This window comes from Dryobates pubescens, chromosome 1 (genome assembly GCF_014839835.1).
Source record: "Dryobates pubescens isolate bDryPub1 chromosome 1, bDryPub1.pri, whole genome shotgun sequence".
NCBI classification, from domain to species: domain Eukaryota; kingdom Metazoa; phylum Chordata; class Aves; order Piciformes; family Picidae; genus Dryobates; species Dryobates pubescens.
This window is the reverse complement of record NC_071612.1, coordinates 20903023-20921062: the sequence shown is the minus strand read 5'-3', so window position 1 is coordinate 20921062 and position 18040 is coordinate 20903023. Positions and strand designations below refer to the sequence as shown.

The 18040-nt window shown below is 40.4% G+C and overlaps 1 protein-coding gene across 23 annotated transcripts in view; it reads right to left on the bottom strand.

Moving 5' to 3' along the window:
• The window catches only part of SLMAP (sarcolemma associated protein), a 92357-nt gene extending 80756 nt beyond the window's left edge, over positions 1-11601 (bottom strand). For all 23 annotated transcript variants that reach the window (XM_054162374.1, XM_054162359.1, XM_054162459.1 and 20 more), the window contains exons 1-2: positions 11510-11601; positions 9929-11378 (exon numbers count right to left, since the gene is read on the bottom strand). In XM_054162374.1, coding sequence (XP_054018349.1) covers positions 9929-10126 — 198 coding nt within the window. In that variant the 5' untranslated portion in view covers positions 10127-11378; positions 11510-11601. The remainder of the gene's footprint in view (positions 1-9928; positions 11379-11509) is intronic.
• Between the last annotated feature and the right edge of the window lie 6439 nt (positions 11602-18040).

Below are 18040 nucleotides of genomic sequence, written 5' to 3'. Positions count from 1 at the left end.
GAGAGGAACCCCAAAAAAGGCTCAGAAGTGGTAAAAGCAAAGACTGAACCAGGCCGTCTTCCGGTTTGGACTCAACACACTCACTAAATCCCTTTTTAAAGTCTTAGGAATTACAAAGCCACTGGTAATATCAACACTGTAAAAAGCTGGCCCCTTCCTTTATTCTACAATTTGTGTTGCTGGTATGTTCATTCTACCATGCGTTTTTGTTATTTCAGACTTCAAACAGAGTTTAACAAAAGTTTAAGATTGAAGAGAGTATTCCTAGAAAGCTGATTTGTCATTCTTTTAAATTTATTTCTGCTTCTTACTTGTGTTTCCACTCTCTCATCCATTAGATATAAATGATCTTACAATATAAATGCAAGTTGTCTCTTTCTGTAAATGTAATAGTTAAAAGACAAAAGCCATTTTATGCCTATACATAATCACAGAGAGTCATTCTGAAACAGATCCTGCTATAAAAGTTCCTTACTCTAATACAGTTCCTCACTGAAACAGACTTCACTATTTGGTGAGTAAATGCTAATTGTACAGCCCTTAAATGGGTTGTGCTGTCATATTACTAGTGGTATTAACACCAATATTTTAGTAAATCTTTTGGAAATATAAAACAGCAATGACAAAGGAAGATGTGTACAACAAGCTTACACTATAAAACACGTCAAAAAGCAGAAGTTAGGGATCTCCAACAAAAGACTAATCATCAAGATCCTTTAGTATTAGTTTATAAATTTTATGTCCTCATCTACAATTGATCCAGCAACACCAAACCTGGGAAGGCTCAGCATAAAGCCATCCGTGAAAGGGAAGATGAAAATTGAGCACTTTTTCATTTGATCAGCCAGGGAAAACTAAATAAAGCCACCTATCTGCACACAAAATTTTTCAATGGCAGGCACATTTACACTAGGCTGTGAAGCAGGCAAATCCCAGAACAGGATGACCCAAAGAGCCCACAGGAAGGTAATCTAGATGACCCAGAGCGGTTCGAAGAGAGCAGGGCTGCCGTGTTGGTGCAACATTTTGCCAAACTAATTCTCCTCAAGCCCACTTCTGGAACATGGGGTAAGACTAAGTCAACCTGCAGCTAAAATGTAGATCTGCACTGAATTTACCAGCAGGTAATGTTCTGCAATAAAATGCATGTACAGCCTGTACTGATTTCTGTAGGCAAGATATCATGTGCACACAGATTTCAAAACAAAACACGAATTTTGAGAGAAAGTTGTCCATACGTATCAATGCAATACATTTGTTCAAACACAAAACCCAACAAAAACATTTTTCCTACCATTTGCATGAAAATTAAAAGTTATCCAAGCACAGCATACATACTTTTAATTTTCTAATTAACAGTCACATTAATAAATTTCACTAAAAATCAGGATGACACCACGGGCAAAGAGCATTCAAACAGGCTGAGAACATCCACATGCCTTTCTGTGTTACAGGAAACATTAATTTAATACCAGTCTACCAGTTCTTTAATTACATAGGAAGGCTTCTGCTCATAAGCCAAATCATCGGCCTTCAGCTTCACAAACAATATTTATATACCTCCCAAAGGCCTTTCTTATACAGGCCTTATATCAGATAGCTACACAGAAAGCAAACCCAAACACACCCTTTCTATGACAAATTGGGATTCCTGCTTTCCTTGTACAACTGCTGGAATAGACAGTCTAGAAGAAGTCTGTGAAGAGGAGGATTGAGGGGGAAGAAGAAGGAAAAAAAAGTATTTTCCTTTGAGTTCTTAAAAAGGAAGTAGTGGTTGAGAGCTGCTAGTGAAAGTGTTATTTCCATCCTGATGGAATTACGGGTGGAACAGTGAACGTTCTTAGTTCCTTCATTTAGTTCTTCTTTTCCTCTATGCAATGTTAAAAGAATTTCTGTCTAATTCTAGTTTTACACCATAAAATAACTACTCCAGGTATAACACTGAATTATACATATATACAGACTGAAAGTTCAGAACAAAACAGCAGCAATACAAGCTAGCCTACATAGCAAACATGCCTGACCCTCTCCTCAGTAGCTTATTTGTTAGTAGGGATTAATTTTGTATCCAAAATGTTATCTGAAGTCCACAAGCAACCTAAACTAATCACACCTGCTGTTGCAACAAAGATTGGACTACATGACCTCAAGAGGTCTATATCAAACTAACTTACCCTCTGATGGGACATCCATGTCCTAACACTTGGATATCCTCATTCATTGTATTGTAACTTCCTCCAAGTAGATACTGCCTTAACTACACAGTTCATTACAGTTCTGAAATCTGCAGAAACAAAAGGAACTCCACCAACTCAAGAGGTCTGGCTTCTACCCTACACAGTTAAGCATTACATTTCAAGAAAAGTAGTTGAAAAATATAAATCAACATAGGTTCATCAAAATCTGCTGGGAGAGAGGGGTTTAAACAAGGAAAAAACCCAACTCTTAGAGAACATTAATAGTCTTGTATCAGACAAAGGTTTTGAAAATCTATGTTTAAACTTTATCTTCCTTAATGTCCAGAAAAGAAACTCTGAGAAGTGCCAGTTAAGAGTAAAAACTGCTGTATCAGGTAAGACTAATGGCATATGCAGATCACAGCAGTAAGCGCCAAATGCCTTCAAGAGAATCTGCTGTACAAACACCCATTTGGCCCATAACAGAACTTTTCTTCTTTGATTTGAAATAACTTTCTAAAGGAAGAAACGGAAATGCTTACTACTCAATATGCTGTTACAAGCATCCATAACTCTTGTAATTTAAGCTCTAGCATTCATTTTATTTTTATGGATGAACTATTACAATTGTCATTATGAAAATATACAGCATTAATAACTTCTTGTTTTTTCAATAGTCTCTTAATACAAAACCAAAAGGTCACTTGTTTGTTCTTATATAGCTTCTATATATATATCTCACACTGAATGTTTCCTAGTCTTCCTGTCAGTAAATATTTTCAACACATTTGAATTACCATGTGAAAATCAAAATGCAAGGAGATGCTCCAACTGGAGATAAAGTTACTTTAACAGTAGCATATAATTGCCATTATTTTTGTTACTTAATACAAGCTCTCACTGTTTTATGCTCCTAGAGTATTTCTGATCCTTGATTCTTCGGTCTTTTCAGTGCATGGTTACTGTTATTTCATAATCTAAAAAGGTTTAAGAACAGTAAATATTTCCCCCCAGTATGCACCATTAGTTCAGTTATCAATGCTGAAATGCTCCTTAGCTCTGCGAAGACCTCCTATGTCCTTAACTACCCTTGACTAATTCCAGTACTTTATAATACTTACTTCTGATACTTTTACTAAAGTTAAAGAAAGAATCTTTTAAAAGTTGAACATTTTCTGTGGTTCTCCACGCAACTAGTGTGTTACTACAGGATTGTGCACTTCCTTTTATAAGCCTGCTGGAAGTCCATAAGTTATTTATACTTTCTCAAGCCTGAAATAAACACTTAAGATACTGCTCAATCACATATATGTGTGTCTGGTACAACATAACACAGAAATTGTATCCGATTAAGTGTCTGGCTCCAGCACAAAGATTTTCCTTTTTAAAAAGGAAATGGTTCTGAGCATTTGGCACACATGTCTGCCTTCTTGCAGGGTCTTGAGATGGTACAGTGCGATCCATCTCTCTGCCTGAGGTTCCCACTCCTAATGCAGACCGAGAAAAACCACTTGTATATATTCAACCAAAATGTGGCAATACTCTTACACCTTCTTTCAATAATTCTGCCACAAGCAGAAATGTTTCTGGGAAGACAGAGAAGCTGTGAATGTTAATGCACTGTCACAGAAAGATGTGATGTAATGAAATGCAGGAATCTCAAACCAAATTCTCAGCAAGTAAGAAACATTAACAGGAAGCAATTACTGATGTGATTCAAAAGAAAATCCAAGGATGGCAAGCAATCATATAATTTAGAAACAACAGTGTGAAATTGCTAGCTTTAGGGATGGAGACAAAATTATTCCTTTCCTTTCACTTGCCAGTTCCACAAACAATAATAATTTTCATTTTAGATGATGTATTAAAAAGAAATTACAAAACCCAAAAGAGAATAGATCAGCTGTGCACTTGTCTACACATTTTACAGGTTTCCAGCTAGATGGGATTCAACTCAACATCAAGTAGCACACTGACAGAGTTAGACACTACTACCCCACACAGCCCTTCACAGCATACATGAATTCAGTTACTTGAATCAGACAAATAAGCAACCAAAACTATTCAAATAAGTATTTCTTCAGTATAATATTAATCCATTGGCAAATAATTAACAGACTGTTGCAACTAACCTGAAAAAGTAGAAGTGGAAAACAATTTCAAGTGTATTAAGCAATCAATTTTTACATTTATAAGCATGGGCCCAGGAACAAACCCAAACCATCCCATTAGAGACCTAAGGAAAACACATTTACTGGCCCCCATTACTGATAAGTAACTTGGATTCATTTGAGGTTTGTAAAAATTCATTGCAATTACAAAAGTGATTTTTGTTTGTTTTTAAAATCAAATCAATGTGTTTGTGTTCCTGGCTCAGGATAGATGCATCATGACTGCAGTGGATCAGCTCCCAGAATTACAGTATTAGCTTTGCAGCTCTGCAGGGAAATCCTCATCAGCCGTAACTTAGGTCTCCTATAAATGGCCATCAGCACTCCTACACGTTCTAAAAGTATGGTGAAGTTTGCTGAAGCCAAGAGCTCCCTAACCCATACCACTCTTACAATCATACCAGCATAAAACTGAATAGGCCATTCAAGGTGACAAGCACTTAATATACTAATATTAACAGATGTATGTGAGGACTGGTCGATATCACTCTTAGCAAAAGCATCTAAGCACTGAAATTCCACCTTAGTGCATTATTGCAGGTGCAAGGTCAGTCTCCCAGGGGACTTGGAGTAAACATTCAAGGTTCAGAAGATAATGTGTCTCCTCTACAGACACTGCACACTGTAAACATACAGCAACATCAAAAGTACAGAAAAATAAAACATTTGTTCAGCTCTCAAAACCAACAAGTTAGCACAATGCTGAAAAGATGCAAGAGGAAAAGCAAGTAATAGATAGCGTATCTGCTGAAAGAAATACTACTAATATATGAGAAGCTAAACATCCCATGCACAGATTGATACCAATAGTCCACAGTATCTCATGGGACCCTCGGAAAGAAAAGTCTGAAGGAAAAAAAAACCTCCCATTTAAGTTCTGCAAGCCCAAATACCATTTTTCTTATCTTACTATTTTTTTTAGAAGATAGATTTACTAAAATACTTCTGCACAAGCAGGATGTCCAAAGATGTCCTACACGACTCCCATCTTGTCAAATTCTTAATCTCCACAAAACGTTCCATGTAACATACAGTGAACAACATACTTCCTCTTCAAAAAAAATTCTCTTCTTTCTTTCAAGGTCAACATACTTTTGTCCCTAGCACATCACAGCAAGAGAGAGCATCTCATCTTTCAACTCCTATTTAACAATTTATGTCTTGCATTGGTGGTCCAAAATGAGCTGCAGTATCTTAGACACTGTCTAACAAGCTGCAAGGGGTTCTTCCTTTCTACGTGCAGGACTTCACGTCTGTCCTTGTTGAGATTCCTGAGGTGCCTGTTGTTCAGCAAGCTCAAGCCTCTCTGGGTGGCATCCTTGCCCTTGAGCATATCCACTTGTTTCCACCACACCAAAAACCAGATTTGGTGCCATCTTCAAACTTAACTAGCACATACTTTACCATGTCCTTCATTTGATCATTGACAAAAATGTTTAGCAGGACAGGTCATAGCATAGACTCCTGCAGTATTTTGTTTGTTAACCAGCATTCAGGTAGCACACAACCTCCAAACTACTAGCACGATGCTTGATCCTTAGAACAGTTTTAATTTTACCCATACAGTTGTTCACACATCCATACTGCAGTGCCCTAGCTTCTAAGGCCATTGCAGCAAACTATCAAAAGCCCTGCTAAAGGCAAGGTAAAAGAGCATGCATTGCTCTTCCCTGCCCACAAATCTAGTCACTTTCTCATACACGGCAATCAGACACGATTTACCCCTGCTAAATACATACTGACCATGACCAAATCACCTTCTCCTACATGTGCCTAGAAATGCGTTCCCAAACCTGTCCCGTTATTTTCCAGGGGACTCAAACAAAAATGGTCAGCTTCCAATTTCCTGGTTTGACCTTTGGGGTTGTTGTTTTGGGGGTTGCTTTTACAGTTGTTTATTTTATGGTTTGGTGTATTGCTGGAGCTGTGGCGTTCTCTGGGGGTGAGGGTAGCAGGATTGGTTTGTTTTCTTTAAAGAAGGTGCTCCCTGCAGTAGGTGCTCTGCAACATTCTTATCTCACGTATTTTAAGCCTAGAAGCCATAAAGCACAGGCTTAATAAATTCCATTTGCCATCCTGTGGATTATTTGGCTTTCAGTTTACTAGGTAGCATTTCTGTAACTAAGGGACTAGGAATCTGCTCAACTCAACTTACACTCACTTTGAGTCAAATGACAACAGTACTATTAGCTGCCACCCTAACACAGAAACTCATCTACACTTTTTTCCAGTTGTTAAAAATTACCAACTCTTTGGAGTCCTTTCGGTCTAAGAAAAATACTTTGTTTCTCACACAGTTTCTCAGTGCCTTTGGTAGACTATGGCAATGGATTCTTCAGAAAAGGTCCTTGTTACAGCTACTCACAACAGTCTAAGGCACTGAATAATTTCCAATTTTGAAGACCTGGATATCTGTTGGAAACTTCAGGTTTCAGCTAAAAGCTTCCACCACATCTGCCAGAAGCATTTCAGCGTGGGAGAAGCCACATACAAATTCTCAAGGGTTTTCAACTTGCTTATTTTTAAAAACAAAATAGAAACAAACTTATTTAGGGGGGGTGAAAGGGGAGTGGGGGTATTAAGACAATTTAAATTAAGCAGTTTTTACAGTTTCTGACCATATGCAGTGGTAGAAGCTGAACAAACATATTTAGATTTTATGAACTATAGCCCGCTTTTTCCTTTTGCTTTGATTCACACTTTTTGGAACACTCCATGCTCAGCACAACATCCACTTCCTACATATCTAGTGACTCATTTTTTCAGGCATCTCATAAAAAGATTAACTTGCAATTACTCCAAAGAAATAAATCAATTCTAAGCATCAGCTTCTGATGTTATTGCTGTATGAAAAATCCACAAGGAGATATTACAATGTTTCCACAAACACAATCAAAAGGAGCTGTTGCGGTGGTTATCTGTAAGAGACAGCTTACTTATTATGTTAAAAATATTTTTAAAGCAAAACCAGCTTTAAATATCTGGTTTTAATTGCTGTTTACTGGCAATCTTCAAGACTCATCCTACTTTCATCTTTAATAATGCTGGTGTTACATACACATTATCTCCTTTGGGCATGTAAATTTTTCCATGCATAATTAAAGTGCCTTTATACAAAGTAAACATTGATATCTTCAACTGTAAGTAACAGGTCACCCTCAACTTGGTCTCCTTCAGCTTAAGACTACCTCTGCCTCAGTAAAAAAACCAATATATATACACTATATACAATAGTTCCCTTGGCACTGCTTACAGTTTCTCCCTCTCTTGGTTTCCACCCATCTTTACAGATTATGCTGATACAATTGTTTACAGATTAGGTAGTCAACAGGATCACTCAAATGATTCACTAAAACAAAATAAACAAAACTTCAAGAAAAAAAAAAAATATTAGAGTTAACTGAAAGGCAGCTCAAGAGGCAGCAGAGAGACTGGACTGAGCGGGAACGTCAGAAACCGGTATTGCCCACACCCACAACTCATGAAACTGCAACCTCAGATCACTCATGAACTACTCTGAATTATTTGAGGGTTTCTCTCTTACTAAATTAACATTTCAAGGTCCTTCATCTTTCATAAATCCCAGAACTGATAAAAGTCCCATATATAAGCTTGAAGATATGTTTACAAATACTGTGGCAAAAAGAACTGATGTAGGTTTAAATATAAGCAATTGATAGGATAATGACCTATTCCTAAATGAGGTGTACTTACAAGAAGATTGATAATAAATGTTCCTGCATGCAAATATTCTGGCATAGTTTTCATTTTTCTTTATACTTTGAAAGTACCACAGAATTTATTTTTTTCAATTCAAGATTAAGATTCTACCAACATCACCCACCTGCCTTTTCACAATAGCGTATCTGTTACCTATGATTTTTTCCCTATCCTCCAACTATCTCACCATTTACCACTACACAATCAGAGAAAAAACTGTCAGTATTGCCAAAAAACCCCAAACATAATTCAAAATGCTCCATGCTGCTGTAACAATGCTTTAAACCTTTTACAGTGCCACAGTGTTTCACAGGCAAAATTTACAGCAATCTATTCCTATGCAGAATCTTAAACCCACTCTTTAGTTGATCACTCTGGCGACTGACCCAGTTACCCACCTGGGCAATTCTCATCAAAAAGCCCCATCAAATCTTCAAATGATGGTACCTCAAGAACTATCTCATACCATCCACTTATTTACTACTACCAAGTCACTATTTAGATCAGTTAGATTAAATGATTAAGCATATAAATTTTTTAACCGTATCAGAAAAGCTAAACTAACAAAAAAACAGCTGACAGTCTTCTAAGATTGTCTGTTATTTACCAGACGTGTTTGACACTCAGTGCGTTGCCAAATTAGTACTCTTTAATATGGCTAAACTATTTGTAACCATAAAAGACCACAGGGAGGTCTTATAAGAGAAATGTTGATTAAAAGCTATATGCACAATACTTTTTAACTTAAAAACAGCACAATAATTTGGAACGTTTTACTTTGTTGTGTCAAGCAATTAAAAAATATGCTTAAATCAAAAATGTTCATGCACTTCAGCTTTCTCAAGTGTCCAAGAACGTACATCACGTAAGCAGAGCCAAAACAACATGCTTAATGAAACGCTACCACAGATAGCAGTTTGCACAATTAAGTGCAGGTAACTTGAAAGCAATGCCATAACCCAGCCTTAAGAAATTAAATGTTTGTCTTGTCCCATCATGCCCAGGTATTGCATAACACTGGAGTGTTAACAATGGAAGGTTTAAGAACTTTGACTGCATTGTACTGTTCCTCATGCTGTGTCACTCTACTAAAAATTACTGCATTAATTACAGACCACATTATTCAAGCGCTACACTGACCACATTTCATAGTGTGATAGCATGAAAGGCACACTATGAAGCTAAAAAGCAAAGCTGATTTAGAGCACATGAAACTTCAGGGCACATCATCAATATATTTGAAAAAAATATATATACAGTGATGAGGAACTGAAGTCTGCACTTTGTTAATTCCTTGGTGGATATTTAAAATTAACCTGACATCAAGTCAAATAAAACTTAACTTGTCGCAGTTCAATCCCTAGTGGACAAAACGTGCACTACAGAACCCTTAAACTCCACTTAAACAGAATTAGCCTTTGGAGAGGTACAGTTATGACAACACAGCATGTATTTTAAAGCCATTTTCACTGCCAATGAGAAAATACTTTGCATGACTTTTTTTTTACACTTCTGCTGCCAGGAACAAACCTTCTATAGCATTTTAAAAGGGCAAGTAGGAAAAGTTTCAAACGCTTTTTTTTTGTTGTTACACTCCTCATGCTTAGATGAAATAATTTATCAACATCTGAAATTACCGCAGTCATAGACGCTGGAAGTTTTACGTATTTTAACAATATCTGAAGTTTTTGCATAGTAGGAAATTATCAACCTGAAGAGTAATCGTTTTAACTAAACACAATCCTTACTCCTTCCACACGAAACCGTATTACAGCAAAACCAAAGCAATCTGCACTCTGCAAGGACTTGCGGAAATAACCATGCAAAATTCACTACTTTTAAATAAAGGAAACATCTTACCTTGCCTGTCTTGTGATCAAACCACACAAGAGCATGGTTCCTGGACAGCACCTTACAGTCAAAAGTTGCGTTATTCTGAGCTGGCCGGCAGCGAGCCACTGAGCGGCCAATCTTGACAGGCTCGTCCAGGTAGACATGACGCTCCTGAAATGGATGAGAGTTCGGGCGGCAAGTGAAGATGGCCAAGGCTGAAGGCATCGAGGACAGATTGGGGTCGCCACACCAACCAGAGACGAAGAGGTGTTCTTCTGATGCAGACTGTCCTCCACAATTTTTAACCCAAACTTCCACAGTAATTTTATATTAAAGCTGGACAAACATTACTGTATAAGAGGCCTAACAACTCATTGTTTCAGTGTGTAAACTAATTCTGGCAATAATCCAGTGAAAAAGCCCCATTATGTCTTTTAATGATATCAGTGGCCCAAAGAAAGTCTAAAATGTACAACTTTCAATCCATTCTCTTCTGAAAGAGTAAAAACAAGCATCTGATTCCTTCAAAGAGTAGCAAAGGCTCCTTGAAAGGATAGAATGTCTTAAATCCAAGTAGATGAGTCATACACGTACTTTTGTTTGTAACCTCAACTGCTTTTTCTCCCTCCCCTCCGTAAACAACACTGACCAAATTTCTGACCAATGCAACATGGAAGCAAGGAAAGGTTTAGGGAAGGAGGATGAAGGAGAAGGATTAACGTCCTTTCTCAAAGCACACAGATCAGGCGTTGGAAGGTGAATACAAAGCACTCACTCCAGAAGACAGATCTAGTCACTTCAAATGGCAACCCGCATTTCACCATCTTCATGTAGTTAAACCAAAGCAAAATATATGGTCCTCAATTTAGGCTAGGGTACGAAAGCTATACTGTTTTCCTCCCCTACACCAGAACTGGTCTACAGCTTCAGGCCGCAACTCAGATAAGGACTTGATAAGGCATGGAGAGAGCTTCAAACTCTCCTCTCGGGGACAAACCAACGCGTGAGAAGGGTCCTTCGGGGACGGCCTACGAGGTGCACTGACAGGTTGCTCCCAGGCGGTGCCCACGATGTCTCTGGCTGGGAGCAACAGACAAGCGTCGCTCCGCGGCGAGTCCGCTGGCAGTGGGTCTGCGGCGACGGGTGGGCAGGAGTGCGGGGGCCGGCGGAGGACGCAGGCGAGCAGGGAGGGGGCTGCTCCAGGAAGTCTCCGCCAGAAGCCCCCGGCGCAAGGAGCGGCGGGCCGGGAGAGGCGAAGCGACCCCTCCACTCCTCTCAACCCCACCTCAAGTGGCTGCGCATGAGGAGGGCCCGCTCCTCAGCCCCCCGCGCTCTCCGCCCGCCGAGCGCGGCTCCGCTGGCCCCGCGGCGGCCGGCCCTGCGGCGGCAGGAGAGGCCTGGCGACCGGGCCCGGACGTCTCCCTCTCAGTAGCTCTGCCTCTTAGGCAGCCGCCGACCAGGAAAACTTTCCTCCGACCTGCAGAGCCGAAAACAAACCGAGTCAGACGCCTTCCTCGCCCGGCGCGGCCCCACACCTCCAGCCTGGCCTAATACTGCCCGGCCCCGAGGGAGACACAGGGCGCACCAGGACTCCACTCCCTCTCTTACCTTCAGCGCAGCGACCGCCATAGTGACTAGAAACCTACCCGGTGTAGCAGCCGCGGCGCTGCCGGGGAGGGGCGGGGGTCGGGGGGGGGGGGGGAGGGAGAGGGGAGGGCAGGCGGGGGGAGGAGCCGTCCTCCGTGGGGCCTGACCAAAGGGAAAGCGCCGCGGCCGCCTCCTGCCTCCGCGCGGGCGGCTACGCAGGCGCGAGAGCCAGATCTGGGCCGGCGCGCTACACTCGGTGAAGCTGCGGCAGGGCTGAGGCTCCGCCCCGCGGCCGCTGCCGCCCTCTTCCGGGTGTGCTGGGAGGAGGAGAAGAGGGGGGGTTAGTGTGAGGAGGCGGTGGGAGAAACATGCTGTGCCTGTGAGAGGGGGTGGACGCGGGAATTGGGCCGTGAGGGGCGAGTGTTCGGATTGTTGTGCGGGAGGACGAGCGCTCTCTTGTGGAGCTGGTAAAGGGGGAGAGGGGCAGCTGCGGAAGGGCGCAGCTAGGCTGTGTTAGCAGGTAGGAGCTGGGTCATGTTTTTGAGGTGAGTGAGCGCCCGGAGCCGGTGCCATCACTTTTGCCTCCCCTGTATTCCTCCGCTCTGCCTTGGGAAGGCGAAGGGAGGGAAGGAGAGAGCGGGGCTCGTCTGCTGTTAAGTAGAGAAGCCCTGGGGACAAACGGGTCAGACGTCATCGGCAGAGCTATCATAAGAGCGTATAGGAGTCCCTCCCCACCCCCCCGGCCGCCTTCTGCTGTCCCCGTGCTCTTTTTGTCATCCCAGGACGAAAATTTTGGAAGTGGCAGTGTCGTTTGACGTGTCGTGGGACGGGAAAAATGATGGCCGTGCGTTGCCCTCTCTGGTTACTGGTTGGCGGCTGGAGCCGCGGGGGGAACCCTTGAAGTGATAACTGCAGGCACATGGCAGTGACAGGGAAGGGTCAGGGCGGGACAGTGGTGGGGTCACACTGGTGCAGTATTTCCCTTAAGTGGGTCTTATCATCATCGGAGGTCATGTTTATCCCCATTTTTTGTAAGGAATGGTGGTTATCTTTTCAAGGTCATACGGTAGGCTAGTGCCCAGTGTGTCTCCACTGGACGAATTCATTTTGAAGTCCGTCATTCCCTATAAAGCAAACAAGTGGAGATTGTTTGATGTAAGATAGATGATGGGAGTCATGCCAGCACTATAATTACCCTGTGACAAGGTGTTAGGATTAGGGATACGGTAAGGTTCTGTGACGCTGGAAAGGGCAGGCAGCCAGCAGTATATGAGGGAAAGAAGAAACAGCTGAGGTAAGGCAGCACAATGGTTGTGTTATTATAGCACAGGGCTGTCTTAATTTCCTCTCCCCCCCTTTCTTTTTGACTGTATCTCTGTGCTTTGGGAGGGGTGCAGTTCATTCCAGCCTAGTTTTCTTCCAGTTATCCAGTGAGAAAAAGACAGCAAACCCAGGCGGTAATGCCTCTGTTTGAAGCAGAAGAATGAATTCCAAGATAAGAGACAAGTCTGAGTTTTGAAGACAAAACAAAACAAAAAAAAAAGACTAATATGTGGAAGCTTTAGGACTGTGTGTCCATAGTTTCCAATTCTCCTGACAGGAAAACCCCAAAAATACCAGGAACACCATTTCATAGCTTTTACCAGATTATACTATTGTGATAAACATTTCTAACTTACTCAGTTTTTAAGTAAATGGAAATTGAGTGTGGCTGTTGCTTCTAGGACACAAAGGGACGTGAGTAATCAAAAAAGGCTATCAAAATAGGATGGGAGACATAAGAACTAGATTTAAGTTCCATCAGTAGTTAGATTGGAGGGAAGGAGTCATAAGAGTGGAAATAATTGAGAACACTTTAGAATTGCAAAGGCATGGAAAGTGGGAACAAGGGGCACTACAGGTGTTGAAATTAAAAGAATGTTTGAGAGCCTTTTTTTATGTTTTTGTGTGCTTGTTTAATGGGGAAAGGAATCGAAGTAAAGATGAGGAAGAATCATTGCCATTTAGAGGGCCTGAGAGAATCAAACAAGATAAACTGTGCAGTGGATGTCTTTTTCCGATGTTCTAGGCATTTATATTTTTTACATATTTTTATTGAAACAAATGTTACACTGTAATTCTTCATACAGTATCTTTCTGAAGTCTTTTGATGACCAGCAGAACAAACTAATACTTAAGTATCTGTGTCCTTTAATCTGTAGGCCACTGCCATATAATAGTATCATGAACCTTTTTCTGTTGCCTGGACAAATCTGGTTTTGATAGTCCCACAGGGGAAGCAATGGTATATGCCAGGTGCTTTTCTGATACCTTTGTGTCACAGCTGCCTAGTGGTGTATGTGACAACAGACTTTTACCTACTTTTCAACATGGGCATTAATTTCTGCCTTCTTTTTCTGTATAAGTGTCAGCTTTTGGAACACTTGGATGGGTTATGTTTCAGATTTACTCCCTATTTCAAATTGCTTGATGAGTTCAAAAGCAAAATGATTGCATTCTGAAATGAGGATAGAATTATTGTGTGGGTGGTGTGGTTTTGGTTTGGGGGTTTTGGTGGTGGGGTTTGTTTGTTTTGGGGTTGGGGGGGTTTATGTTTTGGTTTTGTTGTTGTTTTTTTTTTATTTGACCTTTACCAAAAGCTGTCCATTTTAGAACTATGGAAAGCAACAGGTGGATGTGAGAGCTTGGCATAAAATGCTCATCCACAGCACTGTGCTCAGCAGGAATAAGGATGCATGAGGTCATGCTTCCTTTCTGTGAACCACTGTGCGCTACAAAACAGAAAGAGGCAGTGAACTTTGGCAGCCATGTTAGGTAAGGGCAGAAAGATGCCACTTAGGTGGCCATCCTGTTTCTGGGCAGGAAGTCCCTGAAACTGTTACGATAGCCATCATAGCTGAGGGCAGAACAGCGTGCTATATCGCCATCTTGGATAAGGGAAATGGAAAAGGTGATCGTCGTGCGTGTCCCCTTAAGCAGCTGGTGTCTGTTTTAATAACGGTGCAGTACAGCAGAGGTAGAGTTATGTGCACACCTGCCAAACATTTCAGAGTATTGTGCGATGATGATGTTAAGGGCTACCAAAATAGTATACATCAGACTGCAGTCTTTTAAGCTATACCAAATTTTAAAATATGACAGTCAATAAAAGCATTTACTGGTCCATAGAGCAGTGCAGAAATGTGTAGCAAAGTCTGAATTATTTACATGGTCATGTATCTTTTGCCAAACAAGCTTGCCTCAGAAGTGGCTTCTGAGACACTCAGAATCAAGTTGAACTGTCAGAAAGTAAGGAACTGTATCAGAGCAATAGGTTAACTTTCCTGGAGCTGTAGATACTTCAGTTTGAACATTAATGCTACAAAAATGTAGTTGACAGCAATCACTTCATGTTGAGTAGAGGACTGGGGGTGGTCTAGCAGTATGACATGTCAGACTGACTAGCTCAGACCAATTGCTGATCTATAGATGCTTTTAAGATGCAGTGACAGAAAATGTAATTATTTTTTTCTGAAGTAGGAAAAGTGATGGTCTCACTAAGTTAAACAAGGGGTGACAAGATTATTGTAGCACTGGTGAGTCTACGGTTTGAAATAGTCTGATTGTAATTGTTTGTAAAACTCACAGTATTCTGTACACATGTTGTAGTGGATATCAGCAGATGGAGTAAGTGGTGTAGTTGCAGTATCTGTCAAGACAGCAATGATCCCATTTGAATTCTTGGATACCTGTTTATTTTAGGAGCTGCTGAATACACACATTCTGCAACCACGCTGTTCTCTAGCAGTGTGTTCCTCTCCTTGCTAGTATACCTGAGAAATAAATGGAGCAAGATCATGTCCTCAGAATGGTGGTTGTTACCAGGTGAAAAACAACCAAAGAAACAAAACCCAGATATTTGCTAGTTGGTTATTTGCTGGTTCCATTATCACATTGAAAAAGAGCCAAATTATTGTAGATAAAGATGACATAACACAAAGCCTGTAATACATTTAAGAGCTGATTTCCACTTAGGTTTTAACAATTAACTGCTGTACACAGTGTTTGAACCACTGTATATACACCACTTTGGTGTGTGTGTGTCTGACTACTGAATCCCTCAGCTTTCAGTGGCAGTCATCATACTAAATGCTTTTCATAAGCTCACCAAGGTCCTCCCTAAACCTTACTAGAACTTTGCTGCCTGCTACTCTTGTTGGAAAACTTCATTGCAAACCACATTGCTGCACTGATTAGAAAATTTATTCCAATTATCAGCCCAGATTTACTGAAGGGTGCTTCCAGTTTTGGGGGTTTATTTTAGCACTACCATTCTTCTTTAGTTTCAGACTTATTTTCTGTTCCTGATGTTTTAACTCTCTGATTGTATAAGGAACGATCACATGATCTTTTTTTATAGTTGTAGCATTAATTTTGGAAGAATAAACAACTCATTTTCAATCAGACCCCTCCCTGCTCCTATTTTTCAGGCTAATTAAAAAATACCCAGAATGCAAATGAGTATCTTATTACCATAACAGAAAATTATATTAATGTAATTTAGGTAGTTAGCATATATTGAATAGGTGGCTCACATTCAATAATAAATGCACATATTTTCATACAATTATAGATAAAATCAATTATTTATAAGGATATTCGGTATGTCCTATCTTTATACAATATGTTGTTAATATTTGGTGTGTATATATAAAGTACAACATAACATGCATATCACTAATACAGTATTATTCTAATATGTAATGATTTTACCTGATGTCAACAAAGAAATACTGTATGTAAGTTGTTTTATCTGGCATTTTCAGTGCTTTATCATTTTAGTCTCTTCCAACCTGGTTTATTCTATTCTAATATATTGTCAGCCTGTGGCTAGCTTTTAGTTGCTTTTCTATTGGTATGGGGTTGGCTTTTTGAAATGCTTGGTGTTTTGTGTGGCTGTCAGAAAAAATAAGGACAAGTGGTTTGTTTTTTTAATATGGTATTTCTGGTGTTTGTTTCAAGTGTAGATAGTAGATTTCATTTTCAAATGCAAATAAAGTATTGCTTTAAACTGAAATCTCAGGGTGGAGGTTGGAGGGGGAAAGGTGAGATGAGAAGATGTTTACCCAATTCTTAGATGTCACTCAGTGCATGAGAACAGTCCAGGGCTGAAGCTGATGGAAATTGGCCAGCCAGGACACAGCACAACATCTGCTGCTACCTGATAGCATCCTGCTGAGAGGGGTGGGATAGAACGGTAGAGATAGCAGCTGTATGAGAAAGATAGAGGATGGGAGAAAGCAGGATAGGCTCAAATGCTATACAGTTTCAGCTGTTTAGAATCCAGATGACCCACATAGACCTATACTCATTTTTATTCCAGCAACTGACATCACAGGGAATGCTTGTTCTAGGGGACACTCTCATCCAAACCCTGACAAATACTTCTATTAACAGATTACTGACTTTCTGCAATTTAAAACTGAGTTCATAGAGCTTTCTAAGGGCAAATTCCACACATAGAGCCCTACTGTTTCATGAGACTGCACTACAATCTGCACCAAAGCATTCTCAGTTAATAGATTCCCAGCTCTGAAGTCTGTACTTTGTCCTGCACCCGTTGGCTTCTTCAAGGGGGAAGCAGTCGATCTCAGTTGTTATGAATGCTGCAATACTTGAAGGAAATGCAGAATTAGTTTTATTCTTTTTCTTAAACAACTGGCATCCTTTCTCAGCCAAGGAAGATAATCATATTTTACCAAAACTAAAATGTATTTGAAATGGCTAGGTGAAAATCTTCCTAGTGATTTGGAATATCTCCACTAGCTGAGAATCCTCTCTTTTTTTTTTTCCTGGGACTTCTTCCTCAAAATCCTGTCTCCAAGTATTTCCCTGCCAAACTACTATTTCTGTTAAGCATCAAGTGGAGTTAAGGGTTATTGTTTAACAAAATAAGGTGAGACTATCAGCCTTACCAAGCATTTCATTCTTCTTATTTTGTTTGTTTTATCTATATTTTTTGATCACATGAAAACTTAGAGACCAGAAAAATTAGAAGGAAATGTGTGGTAATAATAACTGATGTTTTCTTCTGCCTGTGATAGTAAGAATGTAAACAAGGGAAAGTATGGAAGTATAAACAAGGACAGGCTTGCAAGAACCCAGGACATTGTATCTTTTTTTAAAAGCAAGTGATTCAAGTTTTTGGCCATGCTTTGTTTCAGCTCTTAAATGGAAGCAGCAATGAAATGCCATTGCAGAATTATTGCTATGAGATTAATCTGATGAAGCTCGGGCTTAGCCATGTCTAGTAATCACCTACAGAACTTGAGAGTTAACTATTCGAAAAGTTTGTGAGTCTTACGTGGCCATCGTGGCAAGCTACCTGAAGGAGCTAGAGACAGCAGGAGCCTTCCTGTACAGCCCCTCCCACTGCAGGCTGTGCAACTCCATTCGTATCTCAGTTTGTATCTAAAATCCACTTTGCCACTAATGGTTTATGATGACTGAAGGCTGTTGTATCTTATTGCCGTGATAATTTTGTATATTATAATTTTGTCTGAGTTTTATGTT